The 19,072-nt window shown below is 44.0% G+C and overlaps 1 protein-coding gene across 1 annotated transcript in view; it reads right to left on the minus strand.

Moving 5' to 3' along the window:
* Nucleotides 1-18,120, minus strand: part of ESD (esterase D) — a 39,596-nt gene extending 21,476 nt beyond the window's left edge. The window contains 3 exon segments of the mRNA XM_071208123.1: nt 11,362-11,562; nt 16,960-17,027; nt 18,054-18,120. Of these exon segments, the coding sequence (XP_071064224.1) occupies nt 11,362-11,562; nt 16,960-17,027; nt 18,054-18,120 (336 nt within the window).
* Nucleotides 18,121-19,072: the final 952 nt, after the last annotated feature.

The raw sequence follows: 19,072 nt of genomic DNA on the forward strand, positions 1-19,072 counted from the left end.
AATGGAAAATGAGAAGAACCACATTTCTAGCTATAGCCCTTAAAAAAAAATCAATAAATATTTTGCACATTGCTATAATTTACCTCTGTGATAAAATAATAGTAAATGAAAAGAAAGTAGGTACTATAAGCAGAATACTTTCAAGAAAGGCTTTTTTTTTTTTTTAATGATTCCTGGCCATGCAGGGAAATCCTGAAATGACCATCCTATTAGATGAGTAAATACATAGAACCTGCCAGCCTCAGGAAGCAAGTGCAGGCTGTGAGAGAAGGAGCTCCTCCCCTAGGGGCACCCTTAATCATGGACTCAGCAGAGCACCAGGCACCCTTGGGGCAATGGAATCACTGACAGATAATCCCTGGGTATCAAAAACCTCCAAAGATCATTTCTTCTCCACTCTACACACACCCATCACCAATTTACTTTTACTCTGATTTGGAAGGAGGCAAGCCATCTGTGACTGAAAATACGGATTTATCAGCTGATTCCTTGGAAGCAAAGCTCTGAAGCCTGGGCTTCCCAGGTGGTGGTCCGATTTTGAGGTCAGGAGTTATTATACTCGCAGGATCAATAAGGACATTCACGCTGACAATGGATCATTTTCAAAGGCTAACAAAACTGTCTGAGCATTCTTTTTACCTGATGGAGGCTTCAGGCAAAGGGAGTGATGCTCTCGGTGGTAGGAGACACTGCAGGCGAGTCCTCTTTCACCTGCGGTGTTAGAAGGAAAGGCAGTTTAAAGAACAGAAGAGAACTCAGCAGGCATCTCTATGTTCCAGGATGATTATAAAGCCACTGGCTTTTTGCATTTGCTGCTGTGAGATGAGGGCCTGGCTAAAATATACGATAATAGATGCATCTTCATACAGCAATTTTTAAAAATGGTACAATCAAAAGAATATTGTTTGCGGGGGGGGGGAATTCACTCAATTTTTTATTTGTTCTTTACAGAAACATTTTAGTCATGGAAAACTGGGAATCCTTTTCTTCCCCAGCACATCCAAAATGGAGCATATCAGATGAAGAATCTCATAATGCAATGAAATGAGGAAGCAATGAAATGAGATGTCTACAGGAAGAGCACACTGAATCGTTTATGGATAACAAGATATTCCAAAGGTGGTTTGATTTGAGCTGGTTTCATTCAGTTTAGGACACAGACAGTCTATAAAGAAGTTCCCCTATTTGGTTTTAAATATATTTATATCTTGTAAGTAATCTTTAATCACAATTAGGGTGAGGTAAGGCTAAGATAGCTAATGAAAGTGAGGTGGAGTTCCCAGAGAATCTGCAACACTCAGTTAACTCATTAATCGCACAGTCTTAGACGATCTCTTTCTGTAACTCAGGGGTTCTTAACCGTTTTTGTTCCAGACCCCTCTGCCAATCAGGTGAAAACCATGGACCCCTTAATAAGTCCACACTGTATTGTGTATTATTTAATAAATATTTCCTGCCCACTCCAGCATGTCCCCACAGGAATAATGTATTTTTGAATTTCACTTCAAGCTCACAGACCCCTGGTTAAGAACGCCTGCTGTAAAAGATGCTCCAATCAGGCTTTATGAAAGGCCTCCAGTTCCATTAACCTTCAGGAAACTCACCTCATTTGGAGAACACTGACTGACTGCCGTTACTCTGCAACGTGACATCGTTTTGCACCTTACAGAAGAAGAAAAAGAAAGCATGGTATATTCCCCTGGACTGTAAAATTGCTGTGGTGAGAATGCATCTTTCTTCCTTCCTACACTACATTAACTAGTGAGTGTGTTAAGTCAGGCATACACACATTTCCTAAACCATGAAAGTTGTATTCCTAGAAGAGTACATATGAACTGGAACACAAACTAAGGTGAGGGACTTCCCAGCACAAAGTACCTGTCGACACCAGCTTGTCTGTTTACCTGCGTGGTTACCGGCCATGCTGCCATTGGCTTCTTCCACATGCAGCCCCCACCCCATTTTAATTACAGTCTTCTAGAAAGGGTCCAAGCCAGCAGTTCCCAAATACAGAGTCACACGGGGAGCTGTTAATAAAAACCTTTGCCTGAACCCAAAATCACCTGGGCAAATCACATGCTGTCAGTTCAACATCAATTTGCCTTGGCAATCATGGTTCAAAGAAAGTTTTCAAGGAAAAAAAAAAGTTCAGTTAAAATGGGCAGAGCTTGGAATTGACCATGGGTGACATTCTGGTTTCCAAGAGGAGTGGCTCAGTGGGTGCTGGTACCTCTGAGACCCACAGAGAAGACACTTGGGAGCAATTCCAGAGGGATGCTGACAACTAAAAGACAGCTCCATGAAAAAATGGGCCCAGGACATGAATGGATGTTTCTCCAAAGAATATATACAAATGGCAAAAAAGCACATGAAAAGATGCTCAACACGACTGGCCATTAGGGAAATGCAAATCAAAACCAAGATGCGATACCAAGTCACACCCACCTGAATGGTTATTATTTTAAAAAATGGGAAATTACAGGTGTCGGAGAGGATGTTGAGAAATACATCCTCGAACATTGTTGGTGGGAATGTAAAATGGTGCAGTCACTGTAGAAAGTTTGACTGTTCTCAGAAAGCACTGATTTAACATATGGCCTAGGTATATACCCCAAGGACCTGAAAGTGGGGCCTGCAGCAGCTATGCATAGCAATATTCATACTAGCCACAAGGTGGAAGCAACCCAAGTGTCCTTCAAGGGAAGGAGTGTACAAACAAAATGTGTTACACACAACAGAAGACTACGCAGCTGTGGAAGGAATGGAGTCCTGACTGATGCGATGGCATGGATGAACCTTTTTGAATAGAAGAAGCCAGGCACAAAAGGGCAAACGTGGCAGGATCTCGGTGATAGGAAATAACTAGAATGCACAAATTCATAGAGGCAGGAGGCAGACTACAAGGTCGGGGTGGGGTGGGGATGAGTACAGAGTTTCTGGGTGGTTGAGGAAAACATTTTGGGAATGGATGGTGGTGATGGGGTTGAGAGTACCACAGTGTGAGTGGGATTAAGGCCAATGAACTGTATGTGTGAAAGGGGCTAAATGGGAAATGTTATGCTGTACATATATGACCACAACACCTGTTTGTTTGTTTTTTAACTAAGGAATTTGATAGCTTCTCTTTAGCCATGTAGAGAATGAGAAATGTATGAGACCTGGAGATGAAAAAGGTCAGCAGTCCTTTGGATATACATATTTGAATTTTGGGGGGTAGAGATTGGGGCCTGGAGCCATTCTTATTCAAGGGGCACCTGAGCCCATAGCATACCAGGAAAACCAGGGGAGAGAGATGCACGGAGATGAGGGGCCCTGCAGGGCACAACGCTAGCTTATTTCATGATGTTCTGTCTTCTTTTCTTAATTTTATTTTTTAGGAGATATCAGGGACTGAACCTGGTACCTCATTCATGAAAAGCAGGCACTCAGCCACTGAGCTACACTGCTATGCTCTACCTCCTTTTTTATTTTTATTTTTTATGATAATCAAGAACCCTGTAGAGCCACCCTAATGAAAATGCTGGTAATTGCTAATATAAACATCTTCATACATGCCACCAAGTTCATGCCAATCTCTATTCTTACCTTGAAGTCACTGTTGAGGAATGTTATTCTTAAAAATCTTAAAAATAGGGAAGTGGGCACGGGTCAACTGATAGAGCATCCACCTACCATATGGAGAGTCCAGGGTTCAATCCCCAGGGCCCCCTGACCTGTGTGATGAGCTGGCCCATGTGCAGTGCTGCCACACACAAGAAGTGCTGTGCCACACAGGGGTACCTCTGTGTAGGGGTGCCCCACATGCAAGGTGTGCACCCCACAAGGAGAGCCACCCCACATGAAAAAAGTGCAGCCCACCCAGGAGTGGTGCCACACACATGGAGAGCTGATGCAGCAAAATGACACAACAAAAAAGAGATGCAGTTTCTCAGTGCTCCCTAATAATGCAAGTGGATGCAGAAGAACACACAGCAAATGGACACAAAGAGCAGAAAATGGGGGGGGGGGAGAGAGAGAAATAAATAAAATATTTTATATATTACGTTCTAGCTTTGGGTTTATGTCAAAACCAGAACATATGTTTAGGGTGGAAAATGTCATTAATTTCCCTATTCAGTTAAGTGGCTTTGTTAGAACTCCCAACAAGGAACTTGACTTCTGGGTTGGTTCTCACGATAAGCAACGCCTTCCCCTCCTATTTCCTGTCATTCCCCCTAACCCTTCAGCTCATTCTCTATTATTTACATACAGAAAGGTCATTTGCAGTTCTCCCTGAATGGATGCCAAGGCTACCCAAACTTGCTGTGGAAAGTCATCAAATGTGAGTATAAAGCCAGAGAAAGCACTGCCAATGGCAAACGGCCTCATGCTCTTGGCCTCCCTGTATCTAACTGGGCCCCACACCATTACACACGGTGCAGCTTCCTGCACACGTGCTCAACACAGCCTCCAGTTCCCAATCCAAGCCCACCCCACCAGCCTCCTCTCTCCATAAACTCCTTTTCCCATCCTCAGCCACCTAAGTGCCTAAGACAGACTCAGGATGACAACTCTATTGCCTTCAAATTCCAGTCCTCTACACCAAAACAAGGCTGAAGCCACTCTAGGTTACCAAGAGATACTGGTTAGTTGACTTAAGAGTATCCTGGAAGGTTTGCTCTCTTCCCAAATGGGATGAAAGAGAGAATGTGAAAATAACCAGATCATAAATGAGAAACATATTTAAGTTCTGCATAATCATTATTGCCACCCTTACCAAGGCACAACTTCCTTTTCTTTTTCCTGCTCTTTGTGACTTCCTTTTCCCACCAGAGCCAGCTAATCCAACCTCCCTTTTTAAAATCGTGAACACACATCTAGTAAAAGATGGTGACTTGCCCTAGAAGAAAGACAAGGAGTAAGAATTTCTTACTCTAGTAGGAGGACTCCTCATCCAACCAAAAAGGATGGGAAAAAACACCTTGAATTAATTAACATAACACAAAACATTATACTTGAGATGGACTCAAGGTATTTTCCCCGAGGGTTTGTGTTTCCCCCAATCTCCTGAAGTCAGGTACACAGGTATATCTCTTTTTGAGACTCTATGAGAGGGAAAGTTCAAGGACATTTCAAGCAGGTGCTTAAACAAAGGGGGGAGGGGGTGGTGACCAAACTGACTGAAGGATTGATACATTACTTGGAACTGAAATATCCTTCTTTGGGATGACACTAGAATTCTCCACATAATAAAATGATGGCAAACAGTCAAACTTTGGGAAAATCCCATGAAGCTTTATGGGCAAGTGGAAACGTTCCAGATACATTTCAATTTAGATAAGCATAAGGAACTGCATTACAAGAATAGAATATAAATTGTGCCTAAATGATGGAGTACCTTCAGCAATCAGTGAAAACCCAGTGCTCTCTCCACTGAATGGGCAGGACACTGAAATTCTCCTTCCCAAAGTCCATTTCTTATCATTGGATCCCCTCTCTTTCTCTCCCTTCCATAAGCCCTCAGGGACTGCTGGCTGTGTGCATGACCCTGCTCAGAGGGGAAGCCCTAAGTGTCTGTGATTCTGTCAAACAATGGGAGAAAAGCAAAGAACAGGAAAAATAAAGAGGAGATCAATAAAGAGACAATGGGAGAAAACAATGGGAGAAAAGCAAAGAACAGGAAAAATAAAGAGGAGATCAATAAAGAGAATAAAAATCCCCTGGGAAAATCTAGAACTGACTGCAGAGAAACAGCTCACCTTTGCTGATGGGAAAATGAGAGGAAGTTCAACATTAAAACAATCTTGGACAAATATTAAGAGAATGTGACACTGAAATATTCTTTCCTAACCACTGAGATGTCCAACCTTAGTAGAAGTTCTTAATAACTATTGGAACTGACTAGTGCTCCACGGCATCAACAAAAAGCACTCAAGTATAGAGCTACTTGGATTAAAGGATGGGATGAAGACTAGACCAAGGCAAAACTTGACCTGGGGTCAGTCAGTACCTAGTCCAGGATATACCCACCCCTGTTCCTTCCATTCCCCATCTGCATTCCTGGTGGGAGGCAAAATGCATCATCATGAACACACATGCTCTCTACCCCTGCTGAGACTAGTTGTTCAGAAAAGGATTGTTCTATTCGGGTCCCACTAGGTTTCTAAATATGACAAGGCTTTGTACATCACCACTAGTCCACATCATGCAGAGGCAATATGATAGAGTGGAAAAGCAGGGCCCAGCCATTTACTGCCTAAGTCATCCAGGCCAGCACGTGCCCTCCTGGCAGCTCCAGGTCCTGCACCTGTAGATTGTGCCTCATAACGCCCACCTTTCCCTAATACCTTGTCTGGATCCTGAACTCCTGAGGGTAGGGCCTTGGCTTAGTTCACTTCTAGTTCTTTGGGTGCCATAGTATGTACTCAGTAAGTATGTGCAGAATGAAAGGAGTAACAATGACACATGTCAAACACCTCACACCGTCCGGTTGCAGTAAGGCCTCAATATGTGGCAGGTTTCACCATCAGGAAAACCTGCATTTCAGCGGAAGACACTGGAGGTCCTGGATGATCCTCCAATTGTACACTGAGATGGAGTGGACACACTGTTTCCCCTAGAGGCTCTGAGCCCTGCTGGGACTCCTGATGCCATGCTCATGGGTGGGCATCTGTCTGGTGAGGTCAAAAGTGTGCCTTCAGCAGGACACTACCTTGGTCTGGAAACATCCCCCCATAGACTTATGAGTTGCAAGGGAGGATTAAAAAAGCAGTAATTACCCAGTGGGGAAATTGGGCCACACCTTGGCCAGGTGAAGGAATTACTACCACCAGGGAGGGGTAGATGGGTGTGGCAGGCCTCCAGCTGGGGCATGCCGGGGCAGTTTTCCAACCAAGAGTGCAGAACCCCAATCTAATTATGAATCATCAGGAAACCTCAGATGAACGTAAAATGAGGGAACATTCTAATGGAAAGGGGGTGGGGGAGAGCAGGGACTGTGTGCTTCAAAATTTCAAGGTCACAAAAGTTAAAGTTTGTAGAATGTTCCAGATCAAAGGAGGCTGTAGCTACACCCCCAATAATTGCAACACCAATGCCTAGACTATATCCAGAACTGGAGGGGGCAAGGCTATGAAGGACCTTCCTTCCTCATGGAAGGAAGATTAGATGAAAGTATTTTATCAATGTAGATGTATGAAGGTAATATTGAAAGGTAGCTCTCTAAGATAAAATGCCTGTTAGTAAAAAACCCACACTGAAATGGTGAGGAGTAAAGGCCATGGTATAAGAAGCATACCCTCTAATGGTTTAGAAAAAGAACTCTGTGTATATGTGTTGTGGGCTTTGGAGGGAGGGGAAGAAAAGAGAGGGAAGGGGGAATTAGAGATGGAGTAAATGGCAGTACAAATGGAGTGCATGTTAATAATAGGCAAATGTGGGTAAAAGAATAAGTGGATAGTGGGGAGTGGGGCATATGGGAATCCTGTATATTTTTATGTGACAGTTGCATAATCTAAGTCTCTTTTAAAAAAATAGAAAAAAGGAATATATGAATGTTCCTTGAAATGGCTTTCTGGGGGGGGGGACGACAATCTTTTATAAGTTTAGAATGATTTCCAAATAAAGTCCTTAAAAAATAAAATGTGCCCGTGCAGAATCAGCAGCAGCAGTGTCTGGAATGGAGAGCTGATGACATGGGCCCAGGGCAGCCTGCACATGAAAGGCTTTCTGCTGTTCCATGATGGGGTGATGCAGCAACGTCTCCACCAAAAGGCGGGGTGCCCAGATTCTGTCTAAGACCACCCCCTAGCAATAACAGACCAGGAGAACAATAACAGCTACCGTTTATGGCGCGGCCTGTGTGACAAGGCGCTTCCTGCATCATCTCCTTCCATTTTTATAACAGCTATTATTCTCACCCCAATTAACAGAAAATGAGGGCAATTAACTGGCCCATGGTAAACCCTTGAGCTGGGAATGACTGATACCCAAAGCAATTGCAAGTCACTCTGCTCAACAACTAACCCATACTCTCAGGGGACAAGGCTCTGACCTTTATTGCCCCCTTTTCTCCTATTTCTTTAGCACAGAGACTTACCAGTGTGAGACTGCACACGGACTGACACCTCAGGGTATATAATTTGGCTTGTGTACAATCCCGCCTCGACATTGGCCACTCTAAGCCCATTCGACAAGAAGGGACTTAAAGAGTGTTCCTCACTCAAACCTCCCTCCCTATGACCAGGGTAAGTTCATCTTTTTAAGCCCCTCTAGGTTCATCCCTACCTTCCTGTCAAAACTGCCTTCTCCACAGCCACTCAAATTTTACTTCATGTAACTTTCCCAAACCCCCCTTTCCCTGTTCTCAGATAGTTCTGGTAGTTTCTCTTTGATATATTCTTTTCTTTTCTTTTCTTTTTTTAAGTAATAATAAACTTTATTTTCAGAGAAGTTTTAGCCTTACAGAAAAATGACACCAGAAGGACAGGCCATTCCATATGACCCACCACCACCACCCATGAATCTTCAGGGAACGTGGCAGCCAGAATTCCGTGGCAGGCCCTGGCTAGTCTGAGAGCACCCTTACCTCACACCCTGGCGATGTCTCCAGCTGAATCTGACCACTGTAGGAACAAGGGAGGAAAAAAGATAGCAGGGGAATTTAAAGCACAAATGCTTCAATGTAAAAAGGAGGAGACTGGTTTTGTTATTAAAAGGTAAACGTACTTCAGTGCAGAATCTTGTAATTCTAAGGCTTCTGCTGATTCCATGGGATAAAGGTTTACAATACTTCTCTTGCTAATATCTTTGCTTAATCTAAAGGGTATGATGTGGAAAGACGTAAGCAATTTTATTAAGCATTTATTTGTAATAAATTCTACCACTTTGGGTCATCTTTAGTTTCAAAAGTTATTATCTCTTTAGGATTAAATGATGGAAAGTTTATGATAAAATTTCAAACTACACAGTATTTTCCTACCACATGCCAAAATATAATTTTCCATTTGCTATATCTAAATCTAAGATATTTGCTACCTAACAGAAATTTCTGAGAAAGCCATCCTTTTCATAGGTATCACATGCTAAATTTTATTCTAGAATTTTATTTACAGAAGCAAGTTAAGTTGTTGAGAGTACTACATTATGGAATATGCATAAGGGGATTTGGTTTTAATAGGATCAACTCTGATTTACCCTAAAGCTTTCACTTCAAATAAAAGAATTCATAAATAATTTGTGATGCATTTTTATTTTTGAAATTTTCTAATATTTAGAATCTGAATATTAACCAGTGAGATTTTTTACAAAGAGCTATAAAACCACAAATCTCAGAAAGTGATATAAAAATCACAAAGCCATTTTAAAGGGTAGAAATGCATTCATGTTATACATGACTATTGGAAATGCTATCAAACTAATGATCAGAAATCCTTGAGAGAAGAAACCAAGATAAAGGCAAAACAGGACCTCAGTATTTCACTACATGTTTGAATGTTAAGGTTGTATAAAATCTAAATCTTTGAAATGTAATACAACAATCAGTGCTTAACAAAAATAAAACCAAAAGAATAATGCCTGACAAAGTAATTCTCAATAAATACTTAAAAATTTTTTCAAAACCCACACAAAACACACACACACACAAAATCTGGAATATCCAATGTGTATATAAATGTTTTTATGATTAATTTTCAGCCCCATGCCACCAGAAATAAACAACCTCCATCTCTTGAAGTGCCATCTCTTTTTAAGAAGCAACAGGTGGGCTGGAAAGTCTCCTTTTTCTAGTTTTTTTTTTTTTTTTAAACCAAACTAGGTTTCCAAAAAAGTGTGAGTGTACTGGCTTAATGGGATCGGATACTGAGACAGGATGGTTTGTGTATTTGGGCTAGGATTTTTCCTAACTGCTGGAGGGTAGAATCCTGGCTGGTTTTTCCTAGGAGTCCAAGATTTCCCTTGAAGGTTTGAGTAATTGGATGTGGTCCTTTAAACAATTTCAAAAGGTGAATAACCCCAGGACCTGGGGAAGCCTCTGACTCTAAGGAGTGCTAATGGGAGCAGATTTACTCAGGGGAGGCTTTTTTTTTTAACTAAACTTGGCTAGGGTGGTTTTGAGAGTTAGGATTTTACTTTCCCTGAGCTCTGGGGTTTATATGCTGTATGGAGTTTTCACTTAATTTGTAATATTTTGCTAGCTCTTGGGTGATGGCTGCTATGAAAGCCAGGCCATTGTTGCTGCTTATGGATAAGGGTATTCTGGGCCATGAAACTATTTTTCAGAGCAAAGCTTTAGCTACTTTCTTGCTTTTTTAGTGTGGTGGGAAAGGCCTTGACCCAGCCCGAGAAGGTGCACATTATTACTAATGAGTACCTATACCCTCGACTTGGTTTTGTTTCTGTGAAGTCCATTGCTAAGTTTTTAAAAGGGGCAGTTCCTGTGTGCTGGATGCCCACGGGGCCTGGGGACCTCGGGAGGGGTTGTTCTTAGGCAGGTTTGGCATTGGTCACGGTGGTGCAGGGCGAGGCCATCCGGCACTGTAGTAATATTTTCTGAGCAGGGCTCTTAAAGCAGCTTTTTGCAGGTGGGTGAGCTGGCAGTATTGTTGAACAAGGGTGTGGGCGGTCCCCTTTGGGATGAAGAATCAGCCATCTGGAGGTAGCCAGTTTCCCTCTGGTGCTTTTTTGAGAAGACGCACTTTAGATACCAAAGTTGTTGCTGGCAAATCCGAGCCTATTTCCATCTCTGAGAAAACTGCTGCTGTCTGTGAATAGGGTTTGATCTGGGCAAGAAAGTGGCCTGTCCTGGAGGTTGGGGCAGCTGGCATACACTTTTTTTTGTTACTTCTGCACAGTCATGTTCAGGAGTTTTTCTTTTGGTTGGCAGGAAAGTGGCAGGATTCAGGAAAAGGAGTGGGGGAGTTTTAGAAGCCCTGTGGGAGTTGAGTCCAAGTTAAGTGAACTTTTTTGTTGAGTTTTGGGATTCTCCCATTCAAGAGCAAATAGGGATTGTTCTGGGGAGCCACCCACAGGCAGAAAAAAAGGATTTTTTTAAGTTCAGACAAGAAAATCAGGTGGCCCCAGGCCATAACTGTCCCATTAAGAGGTACTGGCAGCAGCGGAGTGTTTCAGGGTGAAGTATTCCTCCCTTTTCAGGGTGGCCTTTTGTGATGGGTTGGGTCTGGATTTTTTAAGGCTGCAGTTAACAGGGAGACCTACTGTTTTATTCGCTTTTTTGCTTCCCTTTCAGCAATTTTGTCCCGACTGATGAATACCATTTGAGACTTTGAGGAGCTGGGAGATGTTTCTTTCTGTGAACCCATTTAGCTTTCAAAGTTTGCATTTGATGTCTGATGCCTCCTGGGTGACAAGACCTGCACTGACCATTCTCTGGCTTTCCAGGGCTTCTGGGTTGAAGGGAGTGTAGATCCGGAAGGCTTTGCAGAGTTGCTCATAAAAATCCCTCAGAGGTTCTTCAGTGTGTTCAGTGATGGAGGCCTTGTAGGCTGTGTTTGTGGGCTGCCTCGCTCTTTCTCGTACCCCTCTGAGGAGGGCTTTTTGATACCACTGAAGGGCAGCCTGTCCCTGATTTGTGTTAAAGTTTCAGGCTGGCTGAGCTTTTGGTGCTGCTTCTGGGGCCCATTCCTCTGGTTTCAAGACAGTTGTGGGGTCTGTTCTCACAACCAGTTTCTGGCCTCCATGAGGATCTGGCATCTCTGCTCCATATTGAACAGGTTAGGAGGAGCTGGAGGCAATCACCCCAAGTGGGGCGGTGGGTGTGGGAAACGGACTCCAGGAGGTGGATAAGAGCCTGAGGCTTTTCCGACTGTGAAGGGGTGGGTGCTTCCAGTTTAAGAGATCTGCAGGTGTGAAGAGCTGATGAAACAGGATTGGCCTCCTGGGTTGCTCAGTCCCATCTGCACTGATCTGGGTGGACCCTGTGTTTCATGGAGGGGCTTCTGAAGCGCAGGCTGCACTGACTGAAGTCTCCTCACCAAAGGGACCTCAGGAGCCCCCTCAGGGCTGACGGGCCTGGGGGCCTGAAGGTGGAGTCCTCTCTGGGAGATCTGCCTGTGGAGGCTCCAGGGCAGGGAAATGTTCTGGAATGGCTGTACTATACAGCAGGAAGAGTGGGTTTCCTTCTGGAGATTTTTGTAGAATAACAGGTTTTCAAAGTCTGGTTGTTTGTGTTACTAGGACCCTGCTCTGACCCTTCCTTCCAGCACAGAATCGTACCTCAGAGGGCAGGGTTTGGGCAATTTCTAACCAGGAATTGAAGTAGGGGAACTGAGCGGGGTGGCCGGGGCTTCAGTGACTGTCTGCCAAACTGCATGAACCTTGGCCTCCTCTAGGGTTCCCTGAGGGCTAATTAACACTAAAGTTAGGCCACTTGACTTTGCACAGAGTCCAGAGAGTTCTGGGGGACATACCATAATCCCTGGAAAAGCCCTTTTTGAAAATTTTTAATATAGCATCTAAGATGGTGAGTTTGGATTGTGATGATCCCATCCCTGAGCTGGTGTCACAGGTCAACAAATGAGGGGGGCCCCTCACAAGGCCACTCAGATGCCTGCTTGTCCGTGTTTCTCAGGAGAACTTCGTCTCGCCTTAGCTAAGGCGTCATGTAGAGTCTGGATTATCCACTATGCCGGATGACGTAGCTGCTAAGTGCAGGTTGGGACCTACTTGGGCCCCATAGTACAGGCCATGGGGCCACAGACTGGATCAGCAGAGGCCTCTGCAGTCCCCAGTCATTCACTCAATCACTCAGAGGTTCCACAGTCCCACCCAAGGAACTGCCCTATCCTGGAATCTTGAATCTCGAGATTTTGGGAGGTGATCAGTCTCCACTTCTGTCTGGAAATGGGCCTGACTGGGACTCAGAGCCCTGGGGCCTTACCTTTCCAGTATCTTCTTATGCTGTTCAACCCACCCCTCCACTGAGTCAGGCTGGGTCAGAGGACATGTTCCACAGGGATCCTTTCCCCGAAGGAGGCCCCATCAAGAGGACAGGTGGCACTGCCTCCTTCATGTGGAGATCTCCACCAGCCATGCTTACCAGTCCCAAACCAGAGGCTCAAAGGGCCAGCGTGGTTGGGTTTCCCAGTCAGGGAACCAAATGTTGCAGCAAAGCCAGGAGTTCTGAGTGGCAGAAAAACCCAAGTGGTCCTCAGATGAGCAGAGGAACAGACTTATAACACACAGGTCCAGAGGACAGTCACTCTCCAAATTCTGAGCCCTGTCTTTCAGTTTTCATAGGTTTATATAAGATTTTATGTGGGACTAGCATGGCTCTCACTCACTGACTAATGTGTTGCTAGGGTAATTTTGCAAGTGGGGTTACAGAAGCAGAAGGTAGGTTCAAGGTCATGCTTTTGTGGGCTGATTTACAGAAGTGGGGGCAGGACTGGTTTGTTAGATCACAGAAGTGGGGGGCAGGCAGGAGTGGTTCATTTGATAATCTCCTGCAAGGCCATGTTCTCATGGGCTGATTTAGAGAAGCAGGGCGCAGGAGTGGCTTGTTAGATAATTTTCTGCAAGGTTATGCTTTTTATTTCCTAACAGCCAGGATACAAAGGAAAGAATTATATGTAAATCAGAAGGTAATGAGATGTAACCCTCTCTTTCTACCAAATTCCACTTTTGGTGGTCAAGAATATCCTGCTGAAGCAATGAAGTAGGAAAACCAGCTTTTACCAGTTGGCTGGGCCTGCACAGAAGCCCCTGGCTGTCCTCACTTCAACTTGCTAATTCGCATAGCAAATTTCCCACCCAGGGGTGGGGTTATCTGCCCCTTTCTTGATCACCCAATGTATGTGGAAGCATGATTTCCTGAACATACTAATCATGCAATTATATAACCAGCTACGTGTGTTCATTCATAAGCAGAAAAACTAATGCATAATCAAAGCAAATGTTAAGTAGTAACTTAGGCATTTAAGCAAGAGAGAAACTGCAGCATGGGGAGTTGGGTCTGAGTCACTTTGGACTGGCCTTGGCTCCTTACCTCTGCAGACATAATAAAAGTATGCCTACCTCTCATGTGAAAGTTTTCTTCATTCCATCTCTGCTTATCCACAGAGGCCCTGCTCTGAGGCCTAACAACTATATCTTTCACTATATAGGAAAAGAGAATAACTGAGAAGTATTTAAAATGACTAAATTCATTTACAGAAGCTGAAACATTAGAAGTACAGACTAGATCGCCTATTCGTTCAATCCCCAAATGTAATGGGTTCACACACACCAATTCAAGTAAACCTCATACACTGAATATCTCAATCGATGTAAAAGATACACCAGGAACTTAGTATTTCAATTTAAAAATCCACAAAAAACCATTCATAAAGACTATTTCATTTATTTAAAAAACTGACTGAAAAGGAAGGAAATATAGTTCTGAACTGATGAGGCCATAATTATCCAATTAATTCTCAATGATTAGTAGTAACTTACAAAGTTTAGTTTCAACAAATAAATAGGTTACTAGTTAAAACTTCTTTAATTTCTGACTTGGGGTATTTGTGGGAAGGGCCAATTATCTATCTTCTTCATGCTTAGCAGTATTGTATACCACTATAGTTATTTACATTAAACTTCACAGATAGAGGTGAATTAAACAGATTAAAAAACAAACAAAACATAGGAATAGTCTCTTGTAATAATATTAGCCACCATTTACAGAATGGTCCCTATATGTTAGACATAGGTAATCTCAGTTTATTCTATAGACAAGGAAAATGGAATTTAGAGAAACGTAGTGATTTCCGAAGGATGCACAGGTATTACATGAAGAAACTGGGATTCAAAACCAGGCTTTGTCATTTCAAAGACTCCCACTTTTAACTACTAATAATGCTTAAAATGTTGCTTACCAAAAAAAACAAGGGTCAGTCACCAACTGCTTCCACCTCATTACAACGGATTATTAAAAATTGGACCTGTTCGACATTTATTTAGCACTTAGTATACGTCTCACACCCTTCAAGGTTCTGGAGATCTGGCCTCTGTCATTGGGAGGCTCACAGTCTATCTGGAAAGACAGGCAATAGAAATGCTTTGCTTTGTTTATTGAAGGAAGTAGAAAAAGAAGGCATACAAAATAACTTCAATGCATTTTAACACATAATTTTCAAATCTATTATAATTGGGAGGCTTTTATTAATTGTCAGATGTAATGACTGAAATGAGTTTATGAAGTCTTTTGCTCTATACACAGGTTCATGTAGGAATTGTGGATGCAAATATTAACATAAATGAAGCCAAGAGTTTCAAATGGATTGAGCAAGTGGAGGACCAAGAAAAGAAGAGAATATACATTTAGGTTACCATGTTTATTATTCAAGGTTTAATAGCTTTAATTTAGATGTTTCCCTAAGCATTTATTTAATCTGAATTCTTCAATCACACTTGTGATAATGAGAAAGTAAATCATATGTTGCTTCCTCAAGGGAGTCATCCTGGATTCCCAGCATGAATAAAGCAACTTTATTTGCACAGCAGGATGTCCCAGAAAACTTCAAAACTCACTGAGGAGAGCTAGGCCTTTTTAACTATGTAATGTCTGCACCGCCAATTCACATTTCCACCCTGAAAGGATCACAAACTAAGAAAGTCTCCTTTAAGAAGTTCTTTGGTCTTATTTCTCTGACTTCTTGGGCATTTGTAACTAATTTAAAGTATTAGGATATATTCCTGAATATTCTATAGCAGCCATCAAATTCTGACTTTGATGTTTATTCATAAAAGAAACTTTCTAATAAGCTCTAAAGAGCTTTGCATTACTAGAGTGGTATGTGTAAATCCACACTTTCCTGGGTTTAGGATGCTAGCTGAAAGTAGAAAGCCAGCTGTTAAATGTCGTGCCCTGGATCCTTGCATGTGATGTGGAAACCAGTGTCAGCATGTTCTGGAAAAGTACTCAGAGCTGCCACAGAATTGTAGCCTCAAAGAAAATCGTAGTTTGGGTACCTTCACTTTTGGCCAGTTTGCAATAAATTGGTGTCATATTTTCTCTGTTAAGAAAGCTGCAGATGCTGTATCCTGGCCAAAGGACTTACTACAACTCATTTCCAGTCAATTACATGTAGTTGGTTGCTTTCGTCTGTGGAGTTGCCTCCACCGAGGAAAACACCTCCATTTCCTGGACACCAGATTTGTGGAACCTGCTTCACTTTGTAGGGGGGCCAGTGTGTCCTCTCAGGGCTCACCCCAACCCTCCATGGTGTTCTCCTGCTCCTCATAGGCCCAGGACTGGGGCCTGGAGCCTCCTGCTCCCAAGGCACCTTCCTCCTTGCCCGCGGGGCCCAGGAGCTGGGGGGCCCTGGGAGCCCAGGGGACTCTGCCAGCTTCCCTTGGAGAAGGTGAAGGGCACGAGGGGGCCTATGCCTGGTGCCACCAGAGGGTGCAGCAGAGCCCAAAGACAAAGGTCTCCAGGCCCCGAGGGGGCGCTGCTGGGTGAGGCCAAGCAGGGCCCTCCTGGAGGGGCCGAGTGGCTCTGCGGGGCTGCACGACCACCCGGGCCACAAGGATCGGCCTCTGTGCAGTACGAGGAGCCCAGGACGGCGTCCTCTGCAGCCTGAAAACGGCTGCGGCGCTGCCAGGAGCTGGGGTGGCCCAGGATGGCGACCACCCCAGGGAGCAGAGGCCTTGGGGACCAGCCCAGGTGCTCCCAGGCACCTGATGGCAGCCAGGGCTCCTCCCACTGCAGAGCAGAGGCTCCTCCCTCAGGCACCCTGTGCTCCAGGGCAGCTGCTCTCCCAGCACCCTTACCTTCCCGCAGGCTCACCCTTCCCCACCCCCCACAGCCCTCCCCTCCAGGTGCCCCTGCATCTCTGACCCACCTCCGACCCTTGGAGACATGGACCTCCCAGGAAGGGCCCCCCTCCTCCCTGCTCTGTCATCCTTGCCTGCCTGTGCTGGACCCCACGATTCCTGTCCCCCCTTCACTGTCATTTTTCACCCTCATGATGTCCTACATACCTTATCTCCTTTCATCATGGAGGAAAGTTTAAGCCTTTGCAGAACACGGTTGTTCCAAAAGATAATTTCTAAAGAGCAGATAGAGAAAAGTTACAATCACAAGACAATCATTCCTTTCATTACCAAACTACCAATTTAATGCAAACCTAAAGCGGATTCCATGAGCGTCTATCCAGAGTACCATTTTATTCTTAGACTTGTACACAGAACAGTCTCAAGTAATGCCCTTGTTGGAGCCAAGAGACAGAAGGACTCTGCTTTCCACCATTCTTTCTTCTGTTTGATCAACAATAAATCAAAGCAAAAATACAGCTCCATAAAAATCACAACACTGGCTTTTTTTTGGAAATCTTAGTTCTCAGGAAGTGCCAAAAAGTTTTATGTATTTCGCCACATGTATTTGTTAGTTCAATACAAATATATGATCTCCCAGACTATACTCAAATGCCCATCTTTCAAAAAGGACCTGGTTTTCTGGATTATTTAGATAATTCACTGGCTTTTTCAGGTAAGGAGGTGGAAAAGAGATGACTCCCTTCTGAGCTCCAGGAAAGTCGCCTTCCTGTGGTTTATAAAGGATGGCTATCACAGCCGGCAAAATGTATTCAGTCTGCAAGTACACACTTGTGCACACACACGTACATACACACACACACAGAAACACACAGAGTTAACACTGTCATCAACACTTGACAAAGCAGAAAGCCTAAATACATTCAACATTGAATTCTTAAGGAAAAATGACTTGAATCTAATTTTTAAAAACTTAAGCCTTCAATATTGAATCTACTCCATAATCATGTTTCCATTTAAAAAGGAGAAAAGGTAACTCAAACAGAAATGAAACAGAATAATGTGCTGTTTTAGTTTGACAGAGAGCTCCCAATGCAAAGTACCAGAAAGGGGTTGGCTTTTACAACCCATTTATTAGGGCAAAATCCTACAGTTCTGTGGTTGTGAAATAGCCAAATCAAGGCACCATCAGAGATGCTTTCTCCCCAAATTCAGCTCCTGGTGACCCTGGTGCCTGGCCACGTGGAGTGACAAGACAGCAGCAGATCTCTGCCTGGTCCCTGCCTTTGCTCAAGGCTCACCATTTCCCAGAGCTTGGCTGTGGGTACCAGGCATGTGGTTCATCTCTTCAGCCTTGAGCTGCTCCATGAGCCCAGCCTCTTGGGGGCTTCAGGCTTCAGCTTCAGCTGCTAGTGATCCTCGAGGCCTCTCTTCCATGGCAGTGGCAAAATGGTGACTTCCTTTCTCTAAGTCTCCTCCCTGTGTCTCCATTTATGTAAGGCCCAGGAAGAGGGGGGAAACCAAACCTGGGTCATGCCTCACTGATGGAGTCCCATCAAAATGAACTGATCAAGTGACCTATTCAGGGTGAGAACCAAGTCAAAGGCAATCAAAAGGTCTCACCACCTTTTGAATTAAAAAATATAAATTTTGGGGGGGATTCACCAAATTCAAGCTGTCACATCTGGATATCACTCTCTTACTAAATAGGTTTACAAAAAACTAGAGCGAGCATATGTAGGGAAAATAAGCCAATAGAAAGAAAACTCCTACATTCACGGGCTTGCTCAACACTATTATTTCTAATCAACAGCTCTTGGAAACAATGCAGTGTCCAGGACTAGAAGTCTCTCTGTTTGACAGGTGGACTTCCACACAGCCCCATGTTTTAAGTGGCATCTTACTGCACACAGGGGCGATGGTCCTTAGTCCAGGGCGTCCCTGAATCTGCACCTCTGGAAAGTAAACCCCAGTCTTCTGCAGTGGGCAGGAGCTACAGGCTGCAGACCATTCTGTCCAGACTCCCCCTCTCCTGACCTGCCTTTCTCCCTGCCTGTTCCACCACAGGGTCCCTGATGTCTGCGGTGCTGAGCGCTGCAGGGATCAGAGCATAAGTGAGCGGGCCTGTCCTTCTGCCGCTGCTGCCTCAGGTTAGGGTTCTCTACTTTTGCCAACAAGTTCCTAGTCCTAAGTCCACACTTCACTTTCACTATTTTATTATTCTGTTTTCCTTGTCTCTCTGTTCATCCTTGTGGCTCAGTCCTTTAAATTAATCACTTTATCATCATTTAAGTTATGTGAGAAAACAGAGGTAAATGTC

Source organism: Dasypus novemcinctus, chromosome 15, assembly GCF_030445035.2.
Source record: "Dasypus novemcinctus isolate mDasNov1 chromosome 15, mDasNov1.1.hap2, whole genome shotgun sequence".
In the NCBI taxonomy this organism is placed as follows: Eukaryota; Metazoa; Chordata; class Mammalia; order Cingulata; family Dasypodidae; genus Dasypus; species Dasypus novemcinctus.